This window comes from Lottia gigantea (genome assembly GCF_000327385.1).
Source record: "Lottia gigantea unplaced genomic scaffold LOTGIsca_28, whole genome shotgun sequence".
In the NCBI taxonomy this organism is placed as follows: Eukaryota; Metazoa; Mollusca; class Gastropoda; family Lottiidae; genus Lottia; species Lottia gigantea.
Genome location: NW_008708898.1, coordinates 60,398 through 83,674, shown reverse-complemented (window position 1 = coordinate 83,674; position 23,277 = coordinate 60,398). Strand labels below are relative to the sequence as shown.

Here is a 23,277-nt window from a genome sequence, read left to right as displayed (position 1 = left end):
AAAGAAATCTTGCAATACAAATCAAGGCATTTAATCTGTTGAACACTGTTATGAAACCACAGAAACCTCATCAAATTCCTCAAAAACATTTATGATATTTATGTAAAGTGTGTGCATGAGGGAAATTATTATTTTAAAATTTGTCTTTATTCAGAAAATTATGGATCCAATTGGTCTCTTAGAGCATCTATCAGTCAAAGCATGTTCTGGGCCCCTGAAAAAGTTTTGGTAATTATGCTTATGATGTAAGGGGATATACAGGAAAATTTGGAGAAAGGAATGTGTTATAGTGTGTTAAAATTGTTCTTTTTTATTTATTTATTTATTTAGATATTGATATTGTTATTTGTAAATATTGTTATGGAAAATATAGTGTCCATTTCTTCTGAACATAACTGTTGAAAAGTGTTCTATTATATGAGCATTTTATATTTGACTATGCAAAACAATTTTCTTGCAAGGATTCTTTCTAAAATAATTCAGATTAACACTCTTTACTGTTTGTTTGTTTGTTTGTAAAAGGTAAAGCACTGTAGATAATTTCAGATTAGGACATTGCCTTTTATTTTCACAGATGCACATACACAATTTTAAGATAATTTTTTCTATATCAAAGCAAACTCAATATATTCTGAATACTGTTTTTTTTGCTCAATGAAATTTTAGCATTAATGTTTGTCAGTCAGTATTTTGGTTAAATCGCTGATTGGTGCTTTGGACACAAATTAGTATGCTACACCCTCCCCTCCTCCAAAAAATAGGATAAAAATCACTAGAAACAATAGTACAGTTACTAGAAAATACAGTTAAAAAATAGTATCATGAATGGCCCAGATTCAACATTATTATGAAGCCCAGTTGTAATTTAAAAACTTGGAAAAAGAACAGAAATGTATCTTTTCCTAATGAATAACAAGAAGTCTTCCATTATATTAAATTTTAAACGCCCAAAGATGTTACTTTCACACGAGAAGGCCATTGTATAATGAATATTATAGCTTGTGCTAGAAAAAAAAAATTTGTAAACTTACTTATGACAATGTAATTGGTTAGACCTATGTTAAGTTTGGTGTTTGTTTAATGAATTATAATATATATTTCCTTATTTATGTTACAAATTTGTGGTAGAAAATTGATTTAAGTCTTCAATATAACACCGAGGCATCATTAACACTAAAAAAAGAAACATCTCTCCCATTATGTATTCTATTAATTAAATGGTTGTTATTTGTACATAAAGACTGTGATATTTTGTGTATATGTATAGATATTAGATTATTCTATTAGTAACAGAATTAAACTATCTTTCCCAAATTTGTTCTTATGGTGGTTTTTTCCCAACTTTTTTTCAGTAGCCTCATGCAGTAAGGAGGAACAATGTTAAAACAATAGAGTTTTGTGTGGTAGAAGATTTAATCACCAGATTACCGTTTCACTAAGGTGCGTAAGTATTTACGTTGGCACTCTTGCCATGATTATAAATGGCAAAGTAATCGTGTCTGAATTTCGGACTAACACAGAAAGTAATCGTTGTCTTAATCTTTCTCGCTAAACCGGATGTAGATTCACAACATTCACTGTTCACAATATTTTTAATTCATTTTTAACTGTGGCTGACAAAATAAGAAATAACTTGAAGTTTTGTACGTTGTTTTGTTTCAATCATGAAGGCATTGTTGGCTTTTTTTTATAAGCGTTTTAACCTATTCAAATTTATTATAATAATTACATTCTATTCTATTTGCCTTTTGTAGTCCGAAATGGGTTATACACTTATACTAGTTATAGTCAACTATAGTCATAATAATCCTAAACCAAAACCTGAAATTTAACTGTCCGACTATTATTTGATTATTTGGGGCTAGATCTACAGTATTTTTTCTTGGATTGAAAAATAATCTCTGAATCTAAAAAATATACGGAACCTTATTCCGACCCCCTTGCAAAATTCGAACAATTTCTCAATTGAAGCTGAAATCAGTCTCTATCAGCTATTGCTCCCCCAAGGAAATGCGGGCTAGTTACAATGGGCTAGTTACGGACTTGAGACATTAGGGACAAGTTTGCAACCCGTTTTACAAGTCTAAACTGACGTTTTGATCGGAGCCAGGCTCTCTTTATCTTGGCCTTGTGTTAAAAATGAAATGAAATGAAATGAATGGAGTTTTACGTCCTACTCTTCTGCACCTTGTGGGCTAATGAAGACGGGCAACGTCATGCAGGGTGCCATGAGGGAAATTTTGCCAGGACAGCGGCATTAGCCTGCTCTTTTTCGATGTCAAGGGATCTTTAACGTGCACAGCCTGTAGCACACGGGGTCTCGGTTTATTGTCCCATCCGAACGACTAGATGCTTTTTCCATGTCAGCCCCTCTTACCTGCATCACAGCTACAGGCTGTGTACGTTAAAGATCCTTCAACAGTTGGAAATCGAAAAAGAGCAGGCTAATGCTGCTGTCTTGGCAAAATTTCCAAAATGGCACCCTGCATGGCACTGCCCGTCTTCAGTAGCCCATAAGGTGCAGAAGAATAGGACGTAAAACTCCATTCATTTCATTTCATTTTTCTTGGATATAGAAAAAGATTAACTAACTCTAACTGCAGAAGCACCTTCTTAACAAGATTTTTGAAGCATAATTTATTAGCTAAATAATAATTTTTTATTCTTTTAATTTCAGGATTACAAGATTTAATTGATGAAAGTTTTCATTTTTATATAAGTTTATCATGGAACATCATGTTGAGCAGAGGAGCCCAGCTTGGTTTGAACTTAAGAAAAAGGTTGCACTTACAGCATCACATTTTGGAGATGCTCTTGGTCTAGGGAAAGGAAGATCTTATGACTTTTTGGTATCCTTGGTTTCTGATGATGATGTTTTCAAAAAAGAAATAAATGACATTCATACTCAGTATGGAAATAACATGGAAGCTACAATTTGTGAAGTTTATGAACTACTAACAGGTGCAGAAACACGTCTGACTGGATTTTGGACCACAAAATCAGAACATTTCTCAAATAATCCTGTGTTGGGAGCATCCCCTGATGCCATTGTTTTAAATACTGATAGCTCTAACTATCAGTTATCTCAAGGATGTCAAAAAATGATAGGTCTGGCAGAATTTAAAGCCCCTGTGTATCAAATGTATTGTGGGACTGATTTACTGCAAGGTATACCACGGCATTATATGGCTCAAATCCAGGGACAAATGTTTGTTACTGGTGCTCCGTGGTGTGATTTTTTAGCTGTTTGTGTGAAAACTAAGGAAATACTGTTAAAAAGAGTTTATTTTAGTCAACTGTATTGGCAGAAAATATCATTAGTTTTAACACAATTCTGTGCAATCTTGAAGGTTAGTCAATTCTATTTCTAATATGATCATATGTGAATTTTTTCAGCTTGATATCAAGTGTAATAAAGGAATACCCATAATGTTGGTTTATTGTACTTGTTCAATTTTGCAGTTTGCAAAAGAACTTAATTAACTTATTACTATTGTTTGTTGTGAAGCATCTATTCATCTTCTTATTGCCACACAAACTATTAAAGGATAAAAATTTAATGTGGTACCATATGTGAGTAGCATGAGTAGTTAGAAATTTAAGATTAGTGAATTGGAAAAACTTTTCTTATGATCAAAATATGATTTTTGGAAAGCTGGAAATGTATAGGATCTGTTGTAAAAAGATCTAAAAATTCCTATAACAAATTGTCTCCCTTATACCACAATTTTTGTCACAAATTCTGATTTTGTAGTTTATAATTCACAAATTCGTAGAAGGGTTATTTCGATTTTTTGTGATTGGAAAGCTTGAAATGGGCAAGATTTTGGTAGAAATGTAAGATCACAGAAAGCAAACAAATTATCTTTAGTACTTATTGTGTACCTAAATGGAACTACAAACCAAATATGAAATTATTTGAATTTTTCTGAATGTTTATCATTATTTTTTATTTTTAAGGAAGCAAAACAAAGAAAGAAGCCACATGTTCCAATTAATGTTACTTTAGACTTTCAAACTGCTAGAAATCTTAAGTTTGTACCGCAAAGGAAATCTCTATTTACTGGTGAAGACCAAATTAAAATTGAGAATCTCCTTCAAATTGAACGAGATACAAAAAACATTATAGGACCATCGAAAATAAAATATACATTTGAGTTCTTGTTAGGAGAGGAATATGAAGTACCCGAAAACTTGAATGATTATGCACATAGTTTACTGCAAGAAATTGATTTACAAATGAAATCTGAATCTTACATCCCACAAGAGACATCCTGAGGAGGAGGAATACCAAAATTTTTATTTTTACCAATTTATGTTTATAGTTGCTTTTAGTAGTCATTAGTGCTCAAATGATTTCTGATTTTTACTATTTTGATACATTTCTTCTATGAACTATACTTAGTTTCTTTCGTAATTCATAGAAGCTTCAATTTGAATTTTTACATTTCCTGATAACCATAGCAAAACATAATATTGAGCTCAAATTAAACTTTCCTGGGAGAATATTGTACCTTATATGGTATCTTCATAGCCTTGAGATAGTCATAGCAAATACTTATCCAGCCAATCATTAGACCTCAGGTTTTGACTTATATACATCTCTTTCGTCTAGTAAAGAATGCATTGTTGACTTCGATATAGCTGACTTTATTATCTAGATGGTACAAATTAGAAACCATTTGACATTGGTATGTAGCCGACAAAAATAGTCAGTGTGTTAGAATTTAGTTGTGGGTTCTAATCTCGATTAGATTGTAATAGTCTGATGATCTTGAATAAGACATCTTTGCTCATTATACCCATTGATCCACTTTTCCACAAACAGCAAAATTATCACAATTCTAAGAATGCTGGGTACATTTAACATTTTGTCATTTTTTCTTTCATATCATTTATGTGTATCTTCTGTTTGGTCCAATCTGATTTCACCTCTGAAAAACAAAGGCTATACACATTTTTTTTACTAACTTTTTATACTCCCACCTGGTATTGGGGACAAAGATTGCCGTCACCCATTTCCCTCCACCTGTCTGTCCGTCCCTCAGTCCATAACTGCTCGTAAACACTCCAGAAGGCACAATTGTTTGTAATCACCCAAGGATGAACCCTATAGAAAATAAGAAAAATTGAAAGATATTTCGTATGAATTATTACCCTTGTTCTTGAAATGCTTGTAAACACTTTAGAAGTCGCAATTCTTGACGGATTTTGACGAAACGTGGTGTGAATTTTTATCACCCAAGGATGATGCTATCGAAAATCGAAAAATATTTAGAATGAGTTATTGTTCAAGTTTTAGTCTGCAAACACTCTAGAAGGCCCAATTCTTGACAGATTTGAGGAAACTATTATTCAGTATTGCTTCAAAAATTTCAAAAGAGGTGTATGACTGGAGGTAAATATTTCATACTGGTAATTGTTACTATACTACCAAATATTTTTATTTAAAATCAAAGCTGCCAGTGGGTATGTATTACCCTGCCTGGCAAGCTATCTTTATATTTTGATAGTTTGCCTTATTTCATTTTAGATTTGCATAGAATTTTACCTTATTTCATTTTAGATTTACCTTATTTCATTTTAGATTTGCATAAAATAATCATTATTTTTAAAACGTGTTTTATTTTATCTTGTAACTTGTCATACTAAATATAGAATCCAAGTAGCAAGCAGATTTTGACACTATAACAGTGAGCAACCATTGAGCTCAAGTGTAGTAACACAACAGTGGTTATATTTTTCAAAGTGTACAATGATATATTTTTAGGTATTTAATGTATTCCTATATGACTGAAAATGTTTACCTACTATTAAATGGTATGCATGGAACTTAAAGGGGAAGTATGCAAGATTTCTTAAATATGCTTGTTTACTTTTATGTATACATTTGATCAACCTGAAATTGTTTTAAAAGGAACAATTTAAATCGGAGCGTATGAGGCAGTTTTGATTTTGTTTTGTTGTTTGTTCTTATAATGGTTTGATATTTTTAGGTGAAACGTTTAGAATAATTAGAAGACATATTTCATTACTATTCTTTGAATTTATTTTGCTAAAATTTGTACATAAGGTTTCACACACCAACCAAAAAAATCCTAAATGGATGCTAGAAGCTACAGAGAACTGTGCGTGGGTCAATGGTAATTCTCTGTAGTCAGAATGTTAACAAAATAAATGATTATATATAATTTTATTAACTGTACCTCTCATAGAATATAACACCTTGATTATACAAGTCAAAAAAGCATCATATTCAAGTCATTATTATGTCTGGTTGCTTTGACCCAGATATTTTACATGAATTTTGATTTGCTTCCTTGTCACTTGTTTATTAGAATTACTTGTTTCTTAATTTTACTTGTTTCTTAAAATTACAACAGATACTTATGTGACAAAGGGTTATTTAAGTATCAATTTTATAAGAAAACAATGAATTAAAATTCTAGGATTTTCACAGGTGTGTTCAATCAATTCCAACATTTTTCATGAAGCCAGTTTCCAATTTTTTTTTAATATATAAACTAAATCTAAATACTAATATGTGTTAATATTTTATTGTCTGTCTTGTATAGCATGTTCTTGACAAAAGAATATACAACTGTTCACAGTCTGTCAAATGTTTAAATGAACTGGTAATGTTCACTTGTATTTTTTTTGTTCATATCTCCTCAGATGCTCACTGACTCTCCATTACATACCTGCTTCTCCTAACTTGCGTACCTACACTCATCCCCTTCTCCTGCCTTACATACCTTCTCCTGCCTTTACATACATCCTAATCATACCTTTATATATCTCCTACCTTACATACCTTCTAATCATACCATATCCTACCTTCTAATTCATACCTAAATCACCCCTTCTTATCATACCTTATATACCATCTCCTACCTTATATACCTTATTATCATACCTTATATACCTTCTCCTACCTTACATACCTTCTTACCATATCTTATATACCTTCTCCTACCTTACATTCCTTCTTATTATACCTTATATACCTTCTCCTACCTTACATACCTTCTTACCATACCTTATATACCTTCTCCTACCTTACATACCTTCTTATCATACCTTATATACCTTCTCCTACCTTACATACCTTCTTATCATACCTTATATACCTTCTCCTACCTTATATACCTTCTCCTACCTTACATACCTTCTTATCATACCTTATATACCATCTCCTACCTTATATACCTTCTCCTACCTTACATACCTTCTTATTATACCTTATATACCTTCTCCTACCTTCTTATTATACCTTATATGCCTTCTCCTACCTTACATACCTTCTTATCATACCTTATATACCTTCTCCTACCTTATATACCTTCTCCTACCTTACATACCTTCTTATCATACCTTATATACCATCTCCTACCTTATATACCTTCTCCTACCTTACATACCTTCTAATCATACCATTTATACCTTCCCCTACCTTAAATACCTAACCATACCTTCTACTTTACATACCTTCTCCTTCTACCTTACTTACCTTCTAATCATACCTTCTTATCATCCTATTTTACATACCTTCTTATTATACCTTCTTCTCAAACCTCACATACTTTCTTATCCTATTTTACTGACCCTTTTCTCCTACCTGGTCAAATTCGATCACAATGAGTTTCAGACAATTGTTCTCTACTGACTTTTTCTGACTAATTTCATTTCTGTTTGAATAAAAAATTTCCCAATTTGAATGGAATGTCTACAAATGAATTTGAATCACATTGACCACTTTTGAAACATATTTAAGCTACTTCCGACTGTAAAGATAATTAATTGTTTAGTATTATTATGCCGTAATTTGACATCTGGAAGCATTTCAATTGGTGATCAAAATGATCCTTACATTGAAAATTAGTAGCTCAGGTTACTGATATACTTATTTTTAATCTATTTAAATATCAGATTAGTAATAATATTACATCTATTTAAAAAGCAAGTTCTTTAGCAATTAATATAGGCTCGAATCAACTTTTTATCAATAATTACTTTATTATTTTATAGTTGATAGTATTTAAGGTAACAGGCCCATGAAAGTATTGGGTGTTATAGAATATACTATTGTATAGAAGTGGCCTAGATCACAAGATTTCATTTTACATGATATCTTTTATCACTAAAGGTAAAAATAAGTGAGTTTAATAGATGATATTCTCGTTAATATAATAGAAAGTACACGACGTGTTCCTCGCATCAAAGGTTTCATCAAGCATATAGATTGCACGTACGTATGACAAGACGTTATTTAATCTACTTCTCTAAATATATCCGCTTTTAATTGCGGCCTCGTAATTTGTAAAGGATAGGCTTGGATAGATAATATTCATTACATTTCAATGCAATTATTATACCTAAAAAGGCAAACAGTGCGTAGTTAATGTGAAAGTATTGTCTTATTGTGTCCTGTGCCAAGCATTTCTTTGAAGACAACCGTGTAAAATGGGCAACAGAACAGCAAAGGCTCCAGGTCCACAAAGTCTTTCCGATTTTGTGAAAAAAAAAGAATTTACCCAGGAAGAGCTAAAAGAATGGTCAGAGATATTTAAGCGTCATAGTGGCAATAAAGAATATTTGACGGAGGACGAATTCACAGAGGTATACGGAATGGCTTTTACTGGAGATCCCAGACCTTTTATCAAGCATATGTTCCGTAGTTTTGACAGTAACAGAGATGGTGTGGTTGATTACAAGGAATTTTTAACTGGAATCGGATGTAGTACTAGCGAAGATACAAAAACGAAGCTTAGCTGGGCGTTTCAAATGTACGATGTCGACGGGGACGGTCTCATTACAAAACATGAAATTATCAGCATAATTCGGGTAAGTTCGAGTCTTTTTAAGTATAAAGTATGGTCGAAGACCTGTACATGTAACGAGTGCAATAAATTTTTTGTTACAACAGCATATTATTAAGCCTACAACAATACTTATGTAGGCCTATGTACTAGGTAAAAATCGACCAAGGATTATGGCCTGTAAAATGGCGTCTTAAAGTTACGTGACATTAAGCTGTAACGGGTTGAAAAATTATTTTACAGTTTCAAAAGGGTGGTGATATTTTGAAACTTGTCACGAAATACTGACATTTATCACATATATCACCAATGACATGGAAATCTGATATCACTATACATATCCTATATAAACGTCGCGAGACTTACTCTTATAAAAGAATGTCGCTGCAGTTAAAGGGGAGTTTATATCCAAAGAACTCATTATAAAGAGCATTATTGTGCCACACCTGGGTTGTATTTCACCGCTTGGCTGCAGACATGAAATTTTCGAATAACATCGAATAGAATGTTTAATATTAAAAGAATATTTTAGAAAACTGATGAAAAAAAACTGTTTCTGAAAAGGGTTTGATTTTCTTATTTCAGGCGATGCAATGCATGATTAACCAACATCCAACTGATGAAGAAATCCAACAAACAGTCAATGACATATTTCGAAATCTGGATAGAAATAATGACTCTCAGATCAGTTGGGATGAATTTTATAAAGGTGTTCAGAAAGATCCTAAACTTTTAGAAGTGCTTGATTGCGAACCGCAGACTGTATAAAACAGATAGTGTAAAATAATATAACATGTATAAATTAACGTGAACAACTAGTACTAATGGGATACGGTCCTCTAGATGGCTCACCACTTTAAGGTTGTTAATGCATCACTCTAGCTTACCTTGAGATTTGTTGAGTTGAATTGAATACTTAAATAACTTTAACCCATTTTCTTCACGTTAGTTGATTAAATCTTTAGCATTAGGCCTACTAGGTTCAACAAGTAAAAAAGACTACGTGGCTTTTTGTACTAAATTGACGAATAGTTTGACAAGTGTTTGATAACTATATACCTTTCAGTGTTACAGAATTCTGAATCATTATTTCAATGAAAAAGTATTTATATGGTGCAGTTTATTGGTTGTCAAATACATTAAGTTGAGTGCAACAAAAATTTGCAGTTAAAAGTAGTTTTTTCCTCTTTTTCAAATGAAATATTTAAATATCTAAGTTAAAATATTTCGCCTATGTCTTGTTTTTAATGAGATATCTATATGCTCTGCCTAATCAACTAAATTGAATTTAATAGTTATCAACAACAGGATCAAACTAATAAAATATCCAAAAAATATCTGATCCAAAAAGAAATTGACCTCTTTCCTGTAACCGTATCTTTTAGTTGATGTATGTGACATTACCATCTTGTAAATAAAGTGTCTTGAAATTATTTGCCGAATTAGTTAAGTCACAAATCCTATGGTACGAGTGAATGCTAGCGCATTATTTCCAACCAGATAAGCATAGAATATCTGTTAGATGACTAGCTATTTTCTTTCATATTGATAGAAAGGTTAAATAAAATCGATATCAAATTAATTACCTACTGTCTCATTCTATTATCTTTATTTTCTTATCATAGCTTCTGGAAATATCGCTAAAATTTCGATCGAGTGGTATAGATTGAATAAGTCATTGAAGATCTATCATTGAAAGTTGAATTGGGTTAACTTGATCGTTAATTTAGCATTGCATTGCTTTGTGCGTCGTAATGAGCCAAAGGATGAGTTAAAAGAAGCTGTAAAGATCCATTTCATTTCAATGGTGTAAATGTACGACCATGTATCCCACCCCATACCATAGTCAAAGGGTGAGATGTAAAGTACAATGGGGGCACATATAAAGGAATTATTCACTTCACATAACATAACAATATTATTGCATGTCCGAGTTTTTGGAAGGTTGACCAATTGAAAAATTCATACAAAAAACCCAACTTCTAAATAAAAAATTAGATACATTTCAATATGAAAAAAAATTTAAGAAGTTTTATGAAAACTGATAACAAACCAATAACTTTAAAACAACAAGCATTAGTTGAACATCTCCATATTTTCACGTGAGTTCGTATTATATACCATATCAGCATCTCTAGCCGGTCCCCATTTATCATTTGGTTTAAATCCATCCATTATTCTCTTAAAAAAAACAAATTGAATTTGAATCAAAATCAACAATCAGCTTATAGAATAAGTTATTATTATTCTCGTTCCTCACAAGCCTAATCAGGTGCAGAACCGTGGGATGTAAAACTGAAATTCGTTTCATTTATCCTGTTGAATAATTATATATTTTTTCATATTATAAACTGGAATTTTTGTCAACTGCACAATATTCAATTCAAAATGAAATGTTATTCTGTATAGGACAACAATAATTAATTCATTTGCATTTCTAGGCAGAACACTCTATATCAGAGATAATATACAATGATACTGTACCTGTAGAATTGGCCCCCTTCTTTTCAAAACATCTACCAACATCCATGTTGGGATGCTAAGTATTGGTAGAGTTGCCACTAACCATCCAAATACTTCTGCCCCTGGTGGATACACGTAATCTCCATATGAAGGAGTTTTGAAATTATAAAACGTTAATGCCAAAACAACCTATAATCAAACAGAGGAAATAAGCATTTGTTATACTTGCCATCATAATTAATTTCCAGAAAAGTCTGTATAATACGCTCCTTTGAAGTATATATATTTATAACCAGTATAGTTGAAATAAAAATAATGTCGAAAATTAGAATACGAACTATTTTCTGACAAATTTACAATTGATGAACATCAAAACAAGGATTACTACCTTTCATTTTGAGAGCAAATCTGTATGAAGCTGGCACACCCTTTAAATTTGATCATATATCAAATTCTCTTGCTTTATCCATAAAAATGTAATTACAATTTTTCAGAACTTCATCCAAATTGTAAAAAGAGCCCAATTGAACTAGACCTTTCTTACCAGCATCAATCCAGGAGTTATATAACACCAGAGTATTTTCATAACAATTGACGGTTTTTTACCAAACATCATTTCTAAATCTTTATAATATCTGTCTGCTCCTTAAAACACAGAAATCAAGGAAAAGGGATCATTAAACATAAAGTTGTTTGTCTATATCCTAAATTAAAAATTTGTTCGAGTTTACAAAGGGATTTTTTTGTGTCAAATTATTATAATACATTGTTAACAATATAATGTATAAAGTTTCTTTCTACTATATACGTCAAAATAAAAACACGTTGTATCATTTATTTTCTTAAAATTAAATTTGATGCAGGCAAATTCACCAAAAATTGCAATGACCAATAAAAAGTATTAATAAATGACACAAGATAATGAAACAAAATGATATCTTATTCCTATTTTTGTGCAATAAAAACCCCTTTATTTTGAAACTGGAACATGCTCTTTAAACATAAAAAAGATAAACAATTGGAATATCAATAATAGTCACATTTACATCATCATCTGAACTTTTAAAGGGTCTTCCTCCATCCAACATTGTAATATAATTATCATATAAATAAATCAACAATTTTATCCTTTTTCGTATTAATTTGTTCACTAAAAATTTAAACTGGAATGGGACCACTTTCCGTTATTTATTGCCCGTATACCTATTGTAAACTAACCATATATCCACCCTACTATAATGCATTCTAAGAGAGTGTATATAAAAAGAGCAATAGCACCACAGTACCAATCAACGATTTGGAAGACATAGACACCAGCCTGAAACGATTAAACATATCATGAGCTAATTATCTCCCCTACCCCTCACACTAACATAAGGGAGTACTTGTAGTGTGCTGCGGGGTGGAGGTTACTTACCATCAAGCAAGCAAAAGTAAAAAATACAAACAAACTCATTCTGTCCATTCATCAATTCAACCTCCTATGCATTAATTCTGACATTTCATTCTTTAAAAAATATATTCTTCTTACAATTTTATTCTGATATAAAAGAAACTTTATCAAAAAATAAGAACTTGCTTAACAATCTTTATACATAATCAATTTTGGACTAATTTGACCTTCCTGTAATTTCAAACTTGACTAACTCACATGGAACTTAATAATGTGATGTCACATGATTTGGACACTTATTTTGGCTAGAAAATAGATACACTAAATAATCTTGAATAGTGGTTTCCATCTTTTACCTTTTAACCTTTACATGTCGTCTTCTCGCAACGTTTGGCCATTAGATTTACCGTAAAATAAGTCGCATGAGTAAAGAAAAAGACATCGAAAAAAAAAAACCCATCAACATTTGGCACATTAGACAGAAAAGTTTCAGGTACCCAATTGTTTATTAGTCAACATTGTCTGTATGACGCGCCAAGATATAGCTCTATTATCGTATAAAACCATAGAATTATAAGCGGTCAAGATAATAGACCAATAACCAGATAAGAAAACAGCTCTATGATAAGACGAATAGCTTTATTGAAAGACAGGACAATGGCTGTATTATATGTCTATGATAAATATGTCACAAGAAAAGAGCTCTATTATCTGTTTATGCGAGACCACTATAAGCAGACAAAAAGTTCTGTAATCAAAAATCAAAACTAAAAAAAATGTTCCAGACACCGTGTGAAGATATTTTATAATGTTAATGTCAAATTCATATCTTTTGGTATCATTTATTTTCTTAAAATTAAATTTGATGCAGACAAATGCATCAAAAATGGCAATGACCCATGAAAAGTACTAATAAATGACACAAGATAATGAAACAAAAATGAAGATGTGTATAAGAGACACATTTAGACTTACATTAGTTGTATATATTAATGTCACCAAGAACATAATGAGACAGGATATTCCAGTTAACAGGACAATCCTTTTACTGTTGATAAATGTACAAACATCCATTAATGTCGTTGTACAAACTTCTATGGCAATAAACTGACAAAATAAAATTTCTACATATCAATTTTAGTGTCACAATGACAATTTCGATTGTGTATGTAATACTTCAAGGGACAGGTTCGCCATCTGTTTGACCAATTATACTTTAGTCTCAGAAACTGGAATATTTTTATCTATTCTTATCAGTAATAGTGTCCACAACTAACCGTCAAAATTTAAGCCTTCAAATCCACGTGTGTCCCGAATTATCCGAGGTTGAATGTTAAATTGACTACTTACAATTCTTGAGACACTGTCAAATAAGGAAAAGACATATATAGAAATAGAAAGTGAAATTCTTTGGAATTATACAAAATTCGTACATTTCTAGTATTTCTGAAGACAATTTACATATATTCAAGAACCAAATCAACCCCCGAAAATGGTGAACATGTCCCTTTAAGCGAATCTAGTTTGAATGGTGTTTTCCACTTCTTTGGAACTAAAACAAACTTCACACCTCCAGTTAAATTTACAAGTGATGGGATTTACTATGATCCATATCTTGGGTCGTAGATCAACATTGGTCAATAAGACATGAACCGAAAAGAAGACAGTTTCTGTATAGAATTAAACTCATCTCTTTAGACAATGAAATATTGTGAGCCTTTGTGAAAAAGACTTTCATTATTTCAATGCCCAAGCTTGCATTTCACTCCACGAAGCATCAATTTTAACTATTGTAATAACCTGGTAATAATAATCTGGTAATAGAAACCTAAAATATTAAATATCATGATTACAATACTTACTATCGTATCCAGAGCAACAAACACCAACATGATAAAGAATAAGACAGCCCAGATCTGAGGAACGGGTAGCTGACTTAAGGCATCAGGATATGTTATAAATGCTAATCCAGGACCTGAAAAATATGTTCATATATAATACAAATGTCCTTCAATCATTTGATTCAATAGCTGAAATATTTTAGCTAGCCAAAGCATAATGAAGATTCGTGTTAATATATAACACATTTATCAGATCGTCAAATTCGCAGATAAGGACAACTCGTTCTTATCAATAGTAGTTTTTCTATAATCATGCATTTGCATTTACCTGTTCTAATTATATCTTCAACAGTCAAGCCTGTTGAGTAGGCCATATGACCTAATCCAGCAAACACTACAAAACCGGCATAAAAGCTCGTACCTTCACAAACAACGCAACAAATAATGGTATCTCTGAAATCATATCATCATTGTATTCAGTTAAATGACCTTTATTCCCCTAACTGAAACAAGTACATGGAATCATTAACATAGCCATCTCATGTGCATTGCGTACACGTTTGCATCCCCAAAATAGTGTCGTACATCTGAAACTCGCGATGCTTGATTCACAACATTTTACTTTAAACAAAGCTGTACAAGATGACATAACATGAAAATATGTTCTAATTCCAGTTCAGTGAAAATCAAACCTTTTTACCTTAATACATTGTTGTTGAATTTGTTGTAACTGGCCATAGCAATAAATCCACCCCATCCCATACCAAGAGAAAAAAATATCTGCATCAATGCTTGGACCCATACCTGGAATGTAATGTAATGTAATTTACATAAATCAAGGGCATAATTTTGAGTGTAATCCTGGATCAATTATGGATATCCGCCTTTATGCGTTTTATTTTTTGTTGTCTTGTTAAGAAAGTTTTAACGGAAAGGTTTGCAATATACGCCCCTTAGAGTTCAGTACAAATGAAATAGTTGAACATATTTCAACACATTGCATAAATAACATAGACATGTATTCAATTGCATAATTGTTGCCACAATGATAACCATTTGTATCAATATAAACATCATTATAACATTACTTATTATACAGTTATGCTTCATTAGATATTCTCTTTGGCACAAGCAAGACAATAGGTAATAAAAAGGTTACAATTCTCAAACTTCGATCATTTGGCTTAAATGGTGCATTACAGTTATGTTCCATTAAACATTCTCTTTAACACCAGTTAATAATTTAATAATATCTAGATGTAAAAAATAGTAACCATTCAGTAGGTTTTCCTTAACTCTGTACATTAAAACAACAGAGAAATTTCCAGGCAACGTTAATCCTTGAAAAAGCACTATTCCACAATTTAACTAATATACAAAAGCATACAAAGTTTCACCACAATGTCAAGCTCCAACCTCAATCATGTACAAACTAATTTTCGACATACTTCTGACTGTCATGAAAATCAAATTCAATGGATATCTGATCTAATATCTTGTGTCAAAGGCAATCATAAAAATAATATAGAATTGTAGTCTCTATCGCCACATAAGCCAATTCTGCTGTTTTATCTTTGAAAATCAGTGAAAATCGAACGAGATTTCATTTATATTCTATAGAATACCAAGTAATCTGATAAAACCTATTTTTCCCTGTTCACAAACCAATTATAAAGTACTGGGCTAACAACTCCAAACCGTTCATGAAAGAATTGTTTTAACTGAGATTTCAGTACATATTAGCTCATAACAATTTTAGTAGCGATCGTGTTCTGAGCTCACTAGTCAAATCCGAAAATCAAGTCGTCAAAGATAGATTTTAGAAAATTTAAAGGGTTTGCATTACGATTTTATAGTCAACAATTTCATAACATCTAACTAATCGTCGTAGAAATTGTCCACAATGGAACAAACATAGATTAATCATATAAAACTTTTAAGATAAAAAATCTTTATAATAAGATATATAATCCAAAATAGAACTAGTGTCTATAAAATGTAGAAATCGGTACGAAATATGAATCAAAGATTTCAATGGTATAGCATAGACCAAGTTGAAAATTCATTTTTTAAAACCAGAAAGTCGAAAATGCTGTCACCGACATAATCTCCACTCACATGTAAATTTTTAATCAAATGACACGATGCGCTTTCTTTAATTCAAGTTCAAATTCGCCACAGTGGGTTGATTCATTTAATTTTTCGTTTCATCATACTTAATAAGAACATTCTAACCAATTTATTGCAGACAGTGTCAAGAAAACGTGTATTCCAATTCGCGAACATCAAGACTCAAAATGACCTGTCGGAGTCTATAGGAGACACCATGACACCGGAAAATTACCTAATGTTAATACAAATGTTAAAAAAACTTGAAATAAACTATACTTCACCTGAATATCTAACAGTTTACTCCAATCTGGTATAATATAGAATTCTACACCATCTAAAGCTCCTGGCAATGTAATGGCTCGTATCAGTATAATTGTTATCAAAATATATGGTGCTGTGGCAGTTACATAGACAACCTAGTAACAAGTAGAAAATACAGGTACATGTGTGAACGGAGTGAACCACAGTAACAACTTACAAAATCAAGGTTATTATTTTTCTGGCAGCTTTATCAAACCAAAGAATTGTTATATATAGTCAGCAAACTTATTCAAACCTGGGTGTCAATCAAGGATAAGAAATGTTATTAACTATGAACTGAAAGTTCTAAGTCTTACTTTGAACGACTAATGTGTGTACATGTTTAGCTTTTCACGAATTAAATTAATAAGTTAACACTTGAATATGTTTGAATCACTGACATTACAATAGAACACGAATGAAACGAAATAAAATATGAAGCTATGATACGAATTCATAAAATATGTCATATATGTGAACATATTAAGATCTGTGTTGATTATTCCCTCATATTTCTATTAAAATTAAATTACGAAGATATAAAATTGTAGACATTGCATCTCCGTACCTTTCCTAAAGATTTAACGCCTTTCACCATACAGAGAAATGTAATGAACCAACCAACAGCAGAACCAAACACAACATGCCACTGAACACTCCCAAAGTCATTAATTCCGGATGAAATTCTAAGAACATTGTACCTGTAATAACAAAATATTGTTTAATGGATGGAACTTTCGTTGATATGGAATGCAGTAGATACAATAACTAACCATTTGTATATTGTTCCGTTCCGTCCTCAGGTTAAATATCTAAATACAAAAACATACGTACTGCCAGAATTCTTCAGAAGCTGTTAACGCGGTAGAATTCTTCGTGGTAGAATTCGACGATATTGCTGTTGTGTAGACAGAGCCGTTTGGACGAAGTGTATGTGCAATGTTTGTAAGTAAATCAGTTGCGTTCATCATTAATTCCGAGTTAATGGAAGTGTTACTCGGGTCCTCAATTGTTGTGTAAATGTAGCAGTCCTTCGTATTCCACCAATTATCACAATTAGACCACGGTAAAGGCGACATGAATGAGTAGACCAGGTAATACAAAATCCACGATAATATCAGATTAGCATACGAACAAAAGAGGGCATTTGTTAAAGTCATACCAACCCCGACACCTAAAAGAAAATTAAACTAAAAATACCCTCAGAAAGCGAAAACTGAAATCGATTAATCAACTCTTTTATCATAGAAACTTAAAAATGTAATACTAATTTTGTAGATACATCCATTCACGTGCAATGAATTTAAATATAACTTGCCACGCAAGGTAATATACGCTCACTGGGAGCTTCGATTTAAAAAAAAATTGGCAGTTCAGTACAGTAACAATTACCAGTGTGAAATTTTCAATCTTCAGGCTTACACTTCTTTGGAACTTTTTGAGATGATACTGTACTGTATGAGTTTCGTCAAAATCTGTCAAGAATTCGGCCTTCTAGAGAGTTTACAGGCTAAAACTAGAACGCATTTTTAAGAACAAAGGCAATATCTTAAACTAATTTTTTTCGATTCTTCTGATTTTCGATAGGGTTCATCCTTCACACCAAGTTACATCAAATCCGTCAAAAATTGCAACTTTTAGAGTGTTTACGAGCATTTCAAGACCAAGGGTAATAACTTAAAATAATATTTTTTAATAGGGTTCATCCTTGGGTGATTACAAACAATCACATTAAGTTTCATCAAAATCAGTCAAGAATTGTGCCTTCTAGAGTGTTTACGAGCAATATGTGGACGGACGGACATGGGTGACGACATTATACGCTCCACATTTCATGTGGACGTATAAAAAATCATATTTACCTCTTAATATAGGACAAATATCCCATACATTGTAAGTACTTTTACCAGAAAATTGTCCCAATGATACTTCAAGGTAGCATAATGGAAAGGCACACAGGATCATAAAGATGAGATACGGAATAAGAAATACAGCTGTAATAGAACACATAGATAGCTTGCAATACAAAGTAATATACGCCCATCGACAGATTTGACTTTATATATTTTATAGAATATTGACAATCACCAGTATGCCATATTCATCATTCGGCCATACACAATAGGGCTTAAGTGATAAATACAATTGTTTGAATCCAAATTTGTGCTTTAATTAGTGGTTACAAGTTAGCAATCAATCAAATGTAATTGAATTTAATTCTATCCATTTGAACTTGACCGAGAACTCATCAACATCTACATGTGGATTGAATAAAAACTACAGGCTCTATTATGTCAACAAGAAACTTTGACTATACTGATAGACGGACAGACAGATACAGACAGACAGATGGACAGGGGCGACAACAATTATATACCTCCACATTTCCACGTGGGTGTGTAAAAACAGGATTTAATTCATCATTTTGATTTTTCAATTGTAAATCTCGGATGTTTTTTGAAAATTGATACATCATTAAAACTGAACCTACCTCCTCCATTTTTAGCGCACAGATATGGAAATCTCCAAATGTTGCCTAAGCCTACTCCATAACCGATCAATGACAATATAAAGTCACATCCTTTTGACCATTTATCCCTTGCTACATTTTCCACTTCTGGCTCGGTTGTCTTCTGTAGAATTACATTTCCATTGACCATGAGTGGTTCAGCTTGTTTCTTTTCTATTTCGGTAGCCATTCTATCTAATTTTGCAACAATATACCGATATGCCACTACCTATATTAATCATTGATTGGGTCGTTATGGCTGTGTTACCTGAAAGTTTTGGAACTTCAGTATATAATATAAGTATCGTAATATTACAAAGGAATATAAATCATTCGCCTTGAAAATTTCTAATGAAAAGATTTCTAGATTTTGTTGTCAAGTTTTTCAATTATTATGGATTCCATTGAAAGGATCTTTTACCCCAGGGACCTTATTCTTGAGAATTTTAAGATTTTAAGTGTTTGTAAGGTCCTTAGACAATAAATCCATCCATCCAAAATAAAATTAAGCTACATTGCGTACATTCATCACTCACATGAAAAACAATAAACGACAATCAGAACTTTCAACATTCTTATTTATTTGCAGTCTGATTCTAAAAACTGTAAAGGGAACATTGCTTATATACTATGTACATAAGAGGGGCATTACTTGCAGTTGATAGTTTGGGTGTTTAGTTTTAAATGTATCCGTATTATTATTATCAGAATGAAAATACACCCATGCGCAGTCTTCCTAAATTAAAATATATCAAGATATTTTTGTCACAAGTCATCGAATTAGAAATTTATTGCTTCATGGAGGACGAGAACTAGTAGCGTGCAATCTTATCCTTATCTGATGTCAACGTATTAGACACACTTTGTGAATATTGTATCTTTTAAAAACCTAAACAAATTACCCAACCTCAATATTCCATTATGAAAAATCCTTTTAATTTGATGGCACTCAAAGACACAACCGACAATTAAAAAACGCGATTTCGTTTAAATTCGTTTCGTTAATAGCAAATTTGGTAAAAAGAAATTAACAGATAAAACCTTATTGACATTTTATAGACAAATGATTGTCAGTGGCAGGTGTTTCAGAACTAATATAAATGTGGATGTATGATGATATAATAAAACTTGCACTATGATTCAATTAACTCGGTACTATCATACTTTTTCTTTTAGATGTATATGAGAATTGGGTATAGCCGGTTGTATTTTCCCCCGATTTGATCCTCTCCATGGATTTACCGACTGGCTTTGAGACTTTGGTATTCTTTCGTTCGGCTTTCAAAAATATTCAATTCATGTACATAACAATACGATATTTTTGCCGATAAATTTAAAGTAAACAATAAAATTAAAGGAATTTTTTGTATTACTAGGTTACATGACGTTTGTTTGAGAAATAATATTGTCACTGGCGAAGAGACTATTACATCAGATGTACATAGTTTTCCCTGTGACAAACTCTCTTTTATCTTTAGAAGTGACAGAACAATTTTACAATAAGAACTATTGAGACATACAGGCCTTTAAATTGGTTTAAATAGTAAAAACTTGTCAAATGTCGATTTAAAAACCAATTCACACATTTACCATTCTCTGAGGTCAATCGTACCTCGGTATCCGAAACGGAATAGTTCAGTTTTGCTAATCGGTTTTAGTATTCATAGCTTACCGTCGGAAGTTGAGACTTCTTAGTCATTTGAATCCATAATTATCAGTGTTTAAAAGTTAAAAAGACGAGTCACTTTTCCTAGAATTTATATTTTGAAGATCGTTTAATAGCGTCACGTGTATACTAAAGACTCAATCACTCTGGCGACGAAAGTTTAGGAGATCACATCAACATCACGTTCAATTTTCAGAGAGAAAATAAGTTTGTTAACGAAACAATAAAAGGTGTGCAATTTTTTATTTGAGCTCTAATTGAAATTATGCCATTTTCGTAGTTCTAGTACTTCTGAAGAATACATATTTCAAGCCAACACTTTTAAAAAATGTCGATTGTATCCCTTTAAATTCAATAAATGTTTGTTTTTGACAGAGATAATAGTTCTTTCTTGGTAGTTTATAATAAGACAGAAACTTCCGTTTGAAAGGAGATGAAAATGTTGACTCGAGTCATTTAATCCATTTTAAAAATAGTGTATTCACGCGATGATGACTTAAGACTTCGATTCTAAGTCTAGGGTAGCTATTCTGATTCATTAATATTTTGAAATCTACAAAACGCTAACTGCATGAGGACCTCGGTAACTATACATGTAAATAATAAACCACTTCAAAATGCAGAATCTGAACAATTTACAATCATGATATATTATCCATCACAAGAGGTGCTCATTTGAAAATTTGGATAAAAATTCCAGAAATTTAACAAAAGCAATTTTCTTTATGCATGTGGCAAGTTTAAATAGCTTTATCAATAGGCCTACTTCGGAAGAAATGTGTTTAAATGAATATTGATATAGTCCAACTAACCACTATATATTTAAAAACAACAACAAAGTATTTATATGTAGAATGATTTCATCAAATCAATCAAAACGGTTTATAATTAAATTATTGTACAATTAATAAAACAGAAATGAAGCTTACCAGTACCAGTGTTATGCAGACCGCAGCCTTGGGTTAAATAAACTTTCCACTTGAAGTCCTGCTGTCTGAACTAAAGTAATAAATAGAGAAAGGCTCGTAATAAATTACCTACTTTACTCTAATAAGAAAGTTAAGTGAAGGCATATCTGCGTCGAAAACGTTTTTTTGTACAGTAACCACTAATGTATGAAGGCGGAGGTGATTGAACTTGAAGGCAATTTAAAATGTCTTTAGTTAATAATAAGTGTAAACAATTATCATTCACAATCAATAACCGGTGCTTACACAATTTGTAATATATGGAATGTTAAACTTTGATTGTTATACACTACATTATAAAATTGTGCATTGTCAACTGTCTCTGGACCACCCTGCGTTCCATTTAAAAGAATACTACCTCTTCGAATGGAAATACAATTTAAAGTCTCAAACTATGATCAACAAGTGTATAATATTCATCAGTTGGGACTTATCATGTGTCATGCCTAAAGAATAGAATATAGAATATAAGACGATATATCCATTAAACTAAGTGATTATTGAAATATTGAGCATGTTTCAAAATTACTTAGTTTAATGAATTATTACTTAGTTTTATGGATCTATTGGATTATACATGGATTCTGTTGTAAAATGTAAGTCCACTAATGAACAAAGACTCATTTTGGCTAAGTTAGAAATTTTTAATTTTGTTGGTCATCCTAAGAGGTAGTGTACCTTTAATAATGACCTTGTCATTTTCTCTCTGTAGTTTATATTTTATATTACTACAATTACATTTAGAGCTCATAGTTAAAACCTGAGTAAGAGTTGATTAAACATGACTATCTAAGATTATTCGGGTGGGTATATTTGAATAAAACGTAAAATATTGAATTTTCAAACTCAATAAAAGTGTCAGACCGGTTATGTCCCATTAGTTAGACACCAGAGACCCTACCCTTGACTACACAGAGCTCAGAAACGATTTTTCTCATTTCACTAATCTTAAAATTAAAATTTTTGAATTGCATGTTAAATAAATACACTTCCCTTTCAAACATTTCCTGTGTTATAGATCCACAAATCGTACTTAAATTTCCCTCTGTAAATTTTACTTTTCAAAATATTTTTATCATCATAAACCAAAAGTCAATCGAAGACTAATGGTACTATTTTTATTTTTTATATTATACTTCATACAGATATAATTGGCGAAATGGGAATCTATAAATATTGTAGTCAGATAGTAAGGGTACTATTAAG

At 31.7% G+C, this 23,277-nt stretch overlaps 3 protein-coding genes across 3 annotated transcripts; 2 read left to right on the top strand and 1 right to left on the bottom strand.

The window, feature by feature from the left end:
- Positions 1-1,556: 1,556 nt before the first annotated feature.
- LOTGIDRAFT_232288 (hypothetical protein) lies at positions 1,557-4,278 on the top strand (the record flags this gene model as incomplete). The annotated part of the gene is made up of 3 exons (XM_009056471.1): positions 1,557-1,643; positions 2,678-3,350; positions 3,961-4,278. The coding sequence occupies exons 2-3, from the start codon at positions 2,727-2,729 to the stop codon at positions 4,276-4,278; spliced, it is 942 nt and encodes a 313-aa protein (XP_009054719.1). The 5' UTR covers positions 1,557-1,643; positions 2,678-2,726.
- A 4,185-nt stretch (positions 4,279-8,463) lies between these two features.
- Positions 8,464-10,401, top strand: LOTGIDRAFT_189116 (hypothetical protein; the record flags this gene model as incomplete). The annotated part of the gene is made up of 2 exons (XM_009056470.1): positions 8,464-8,844; positions 9,405-10,401. 2 exons carry the CDS (start codon positions 8,464-8,466, stop codon positions 9,585-9,587), a joined length of 564 nt encoding a protein of 187 aa, XP_009054718.1. The 3' UTR covers positions 9,588-10,401.
- A 494-nt stretch (positions 10,402-10,895) lies between these two features.
- LOTGIDRAFT_118264 (hypothetical protein) lies at positions 10,896-19,588 on the bottom strand (the record flags this gene model as incomplete). The annotated part of the gene is made up of 14 exons (XM_009056469.1): positions 10,896-11,000; positions 11,304-11,471; positions 11,827-11,927; positions 12,501-12,600; positions 13,651-13,782; positions 14,538-14,650; positions 14,845-14,969; positions 15,217-15,320; positions 16,910-17,044; positions 17,497-17,629; positions 17,763-17,781; positions 17,854-18,102; positions 18,791-18,922; positions 19,420-19,588. 14 exons carry the CDS (start codon positions 19,586-19,588, stop codon positions 10,896-10,898), a joined length of 1,785 nt encoding a protein of 594 aa, XP_009054717.1.
- Between the last annotated feature and the right edge of the window lie 3,689 nt (positions 19,589-23,277).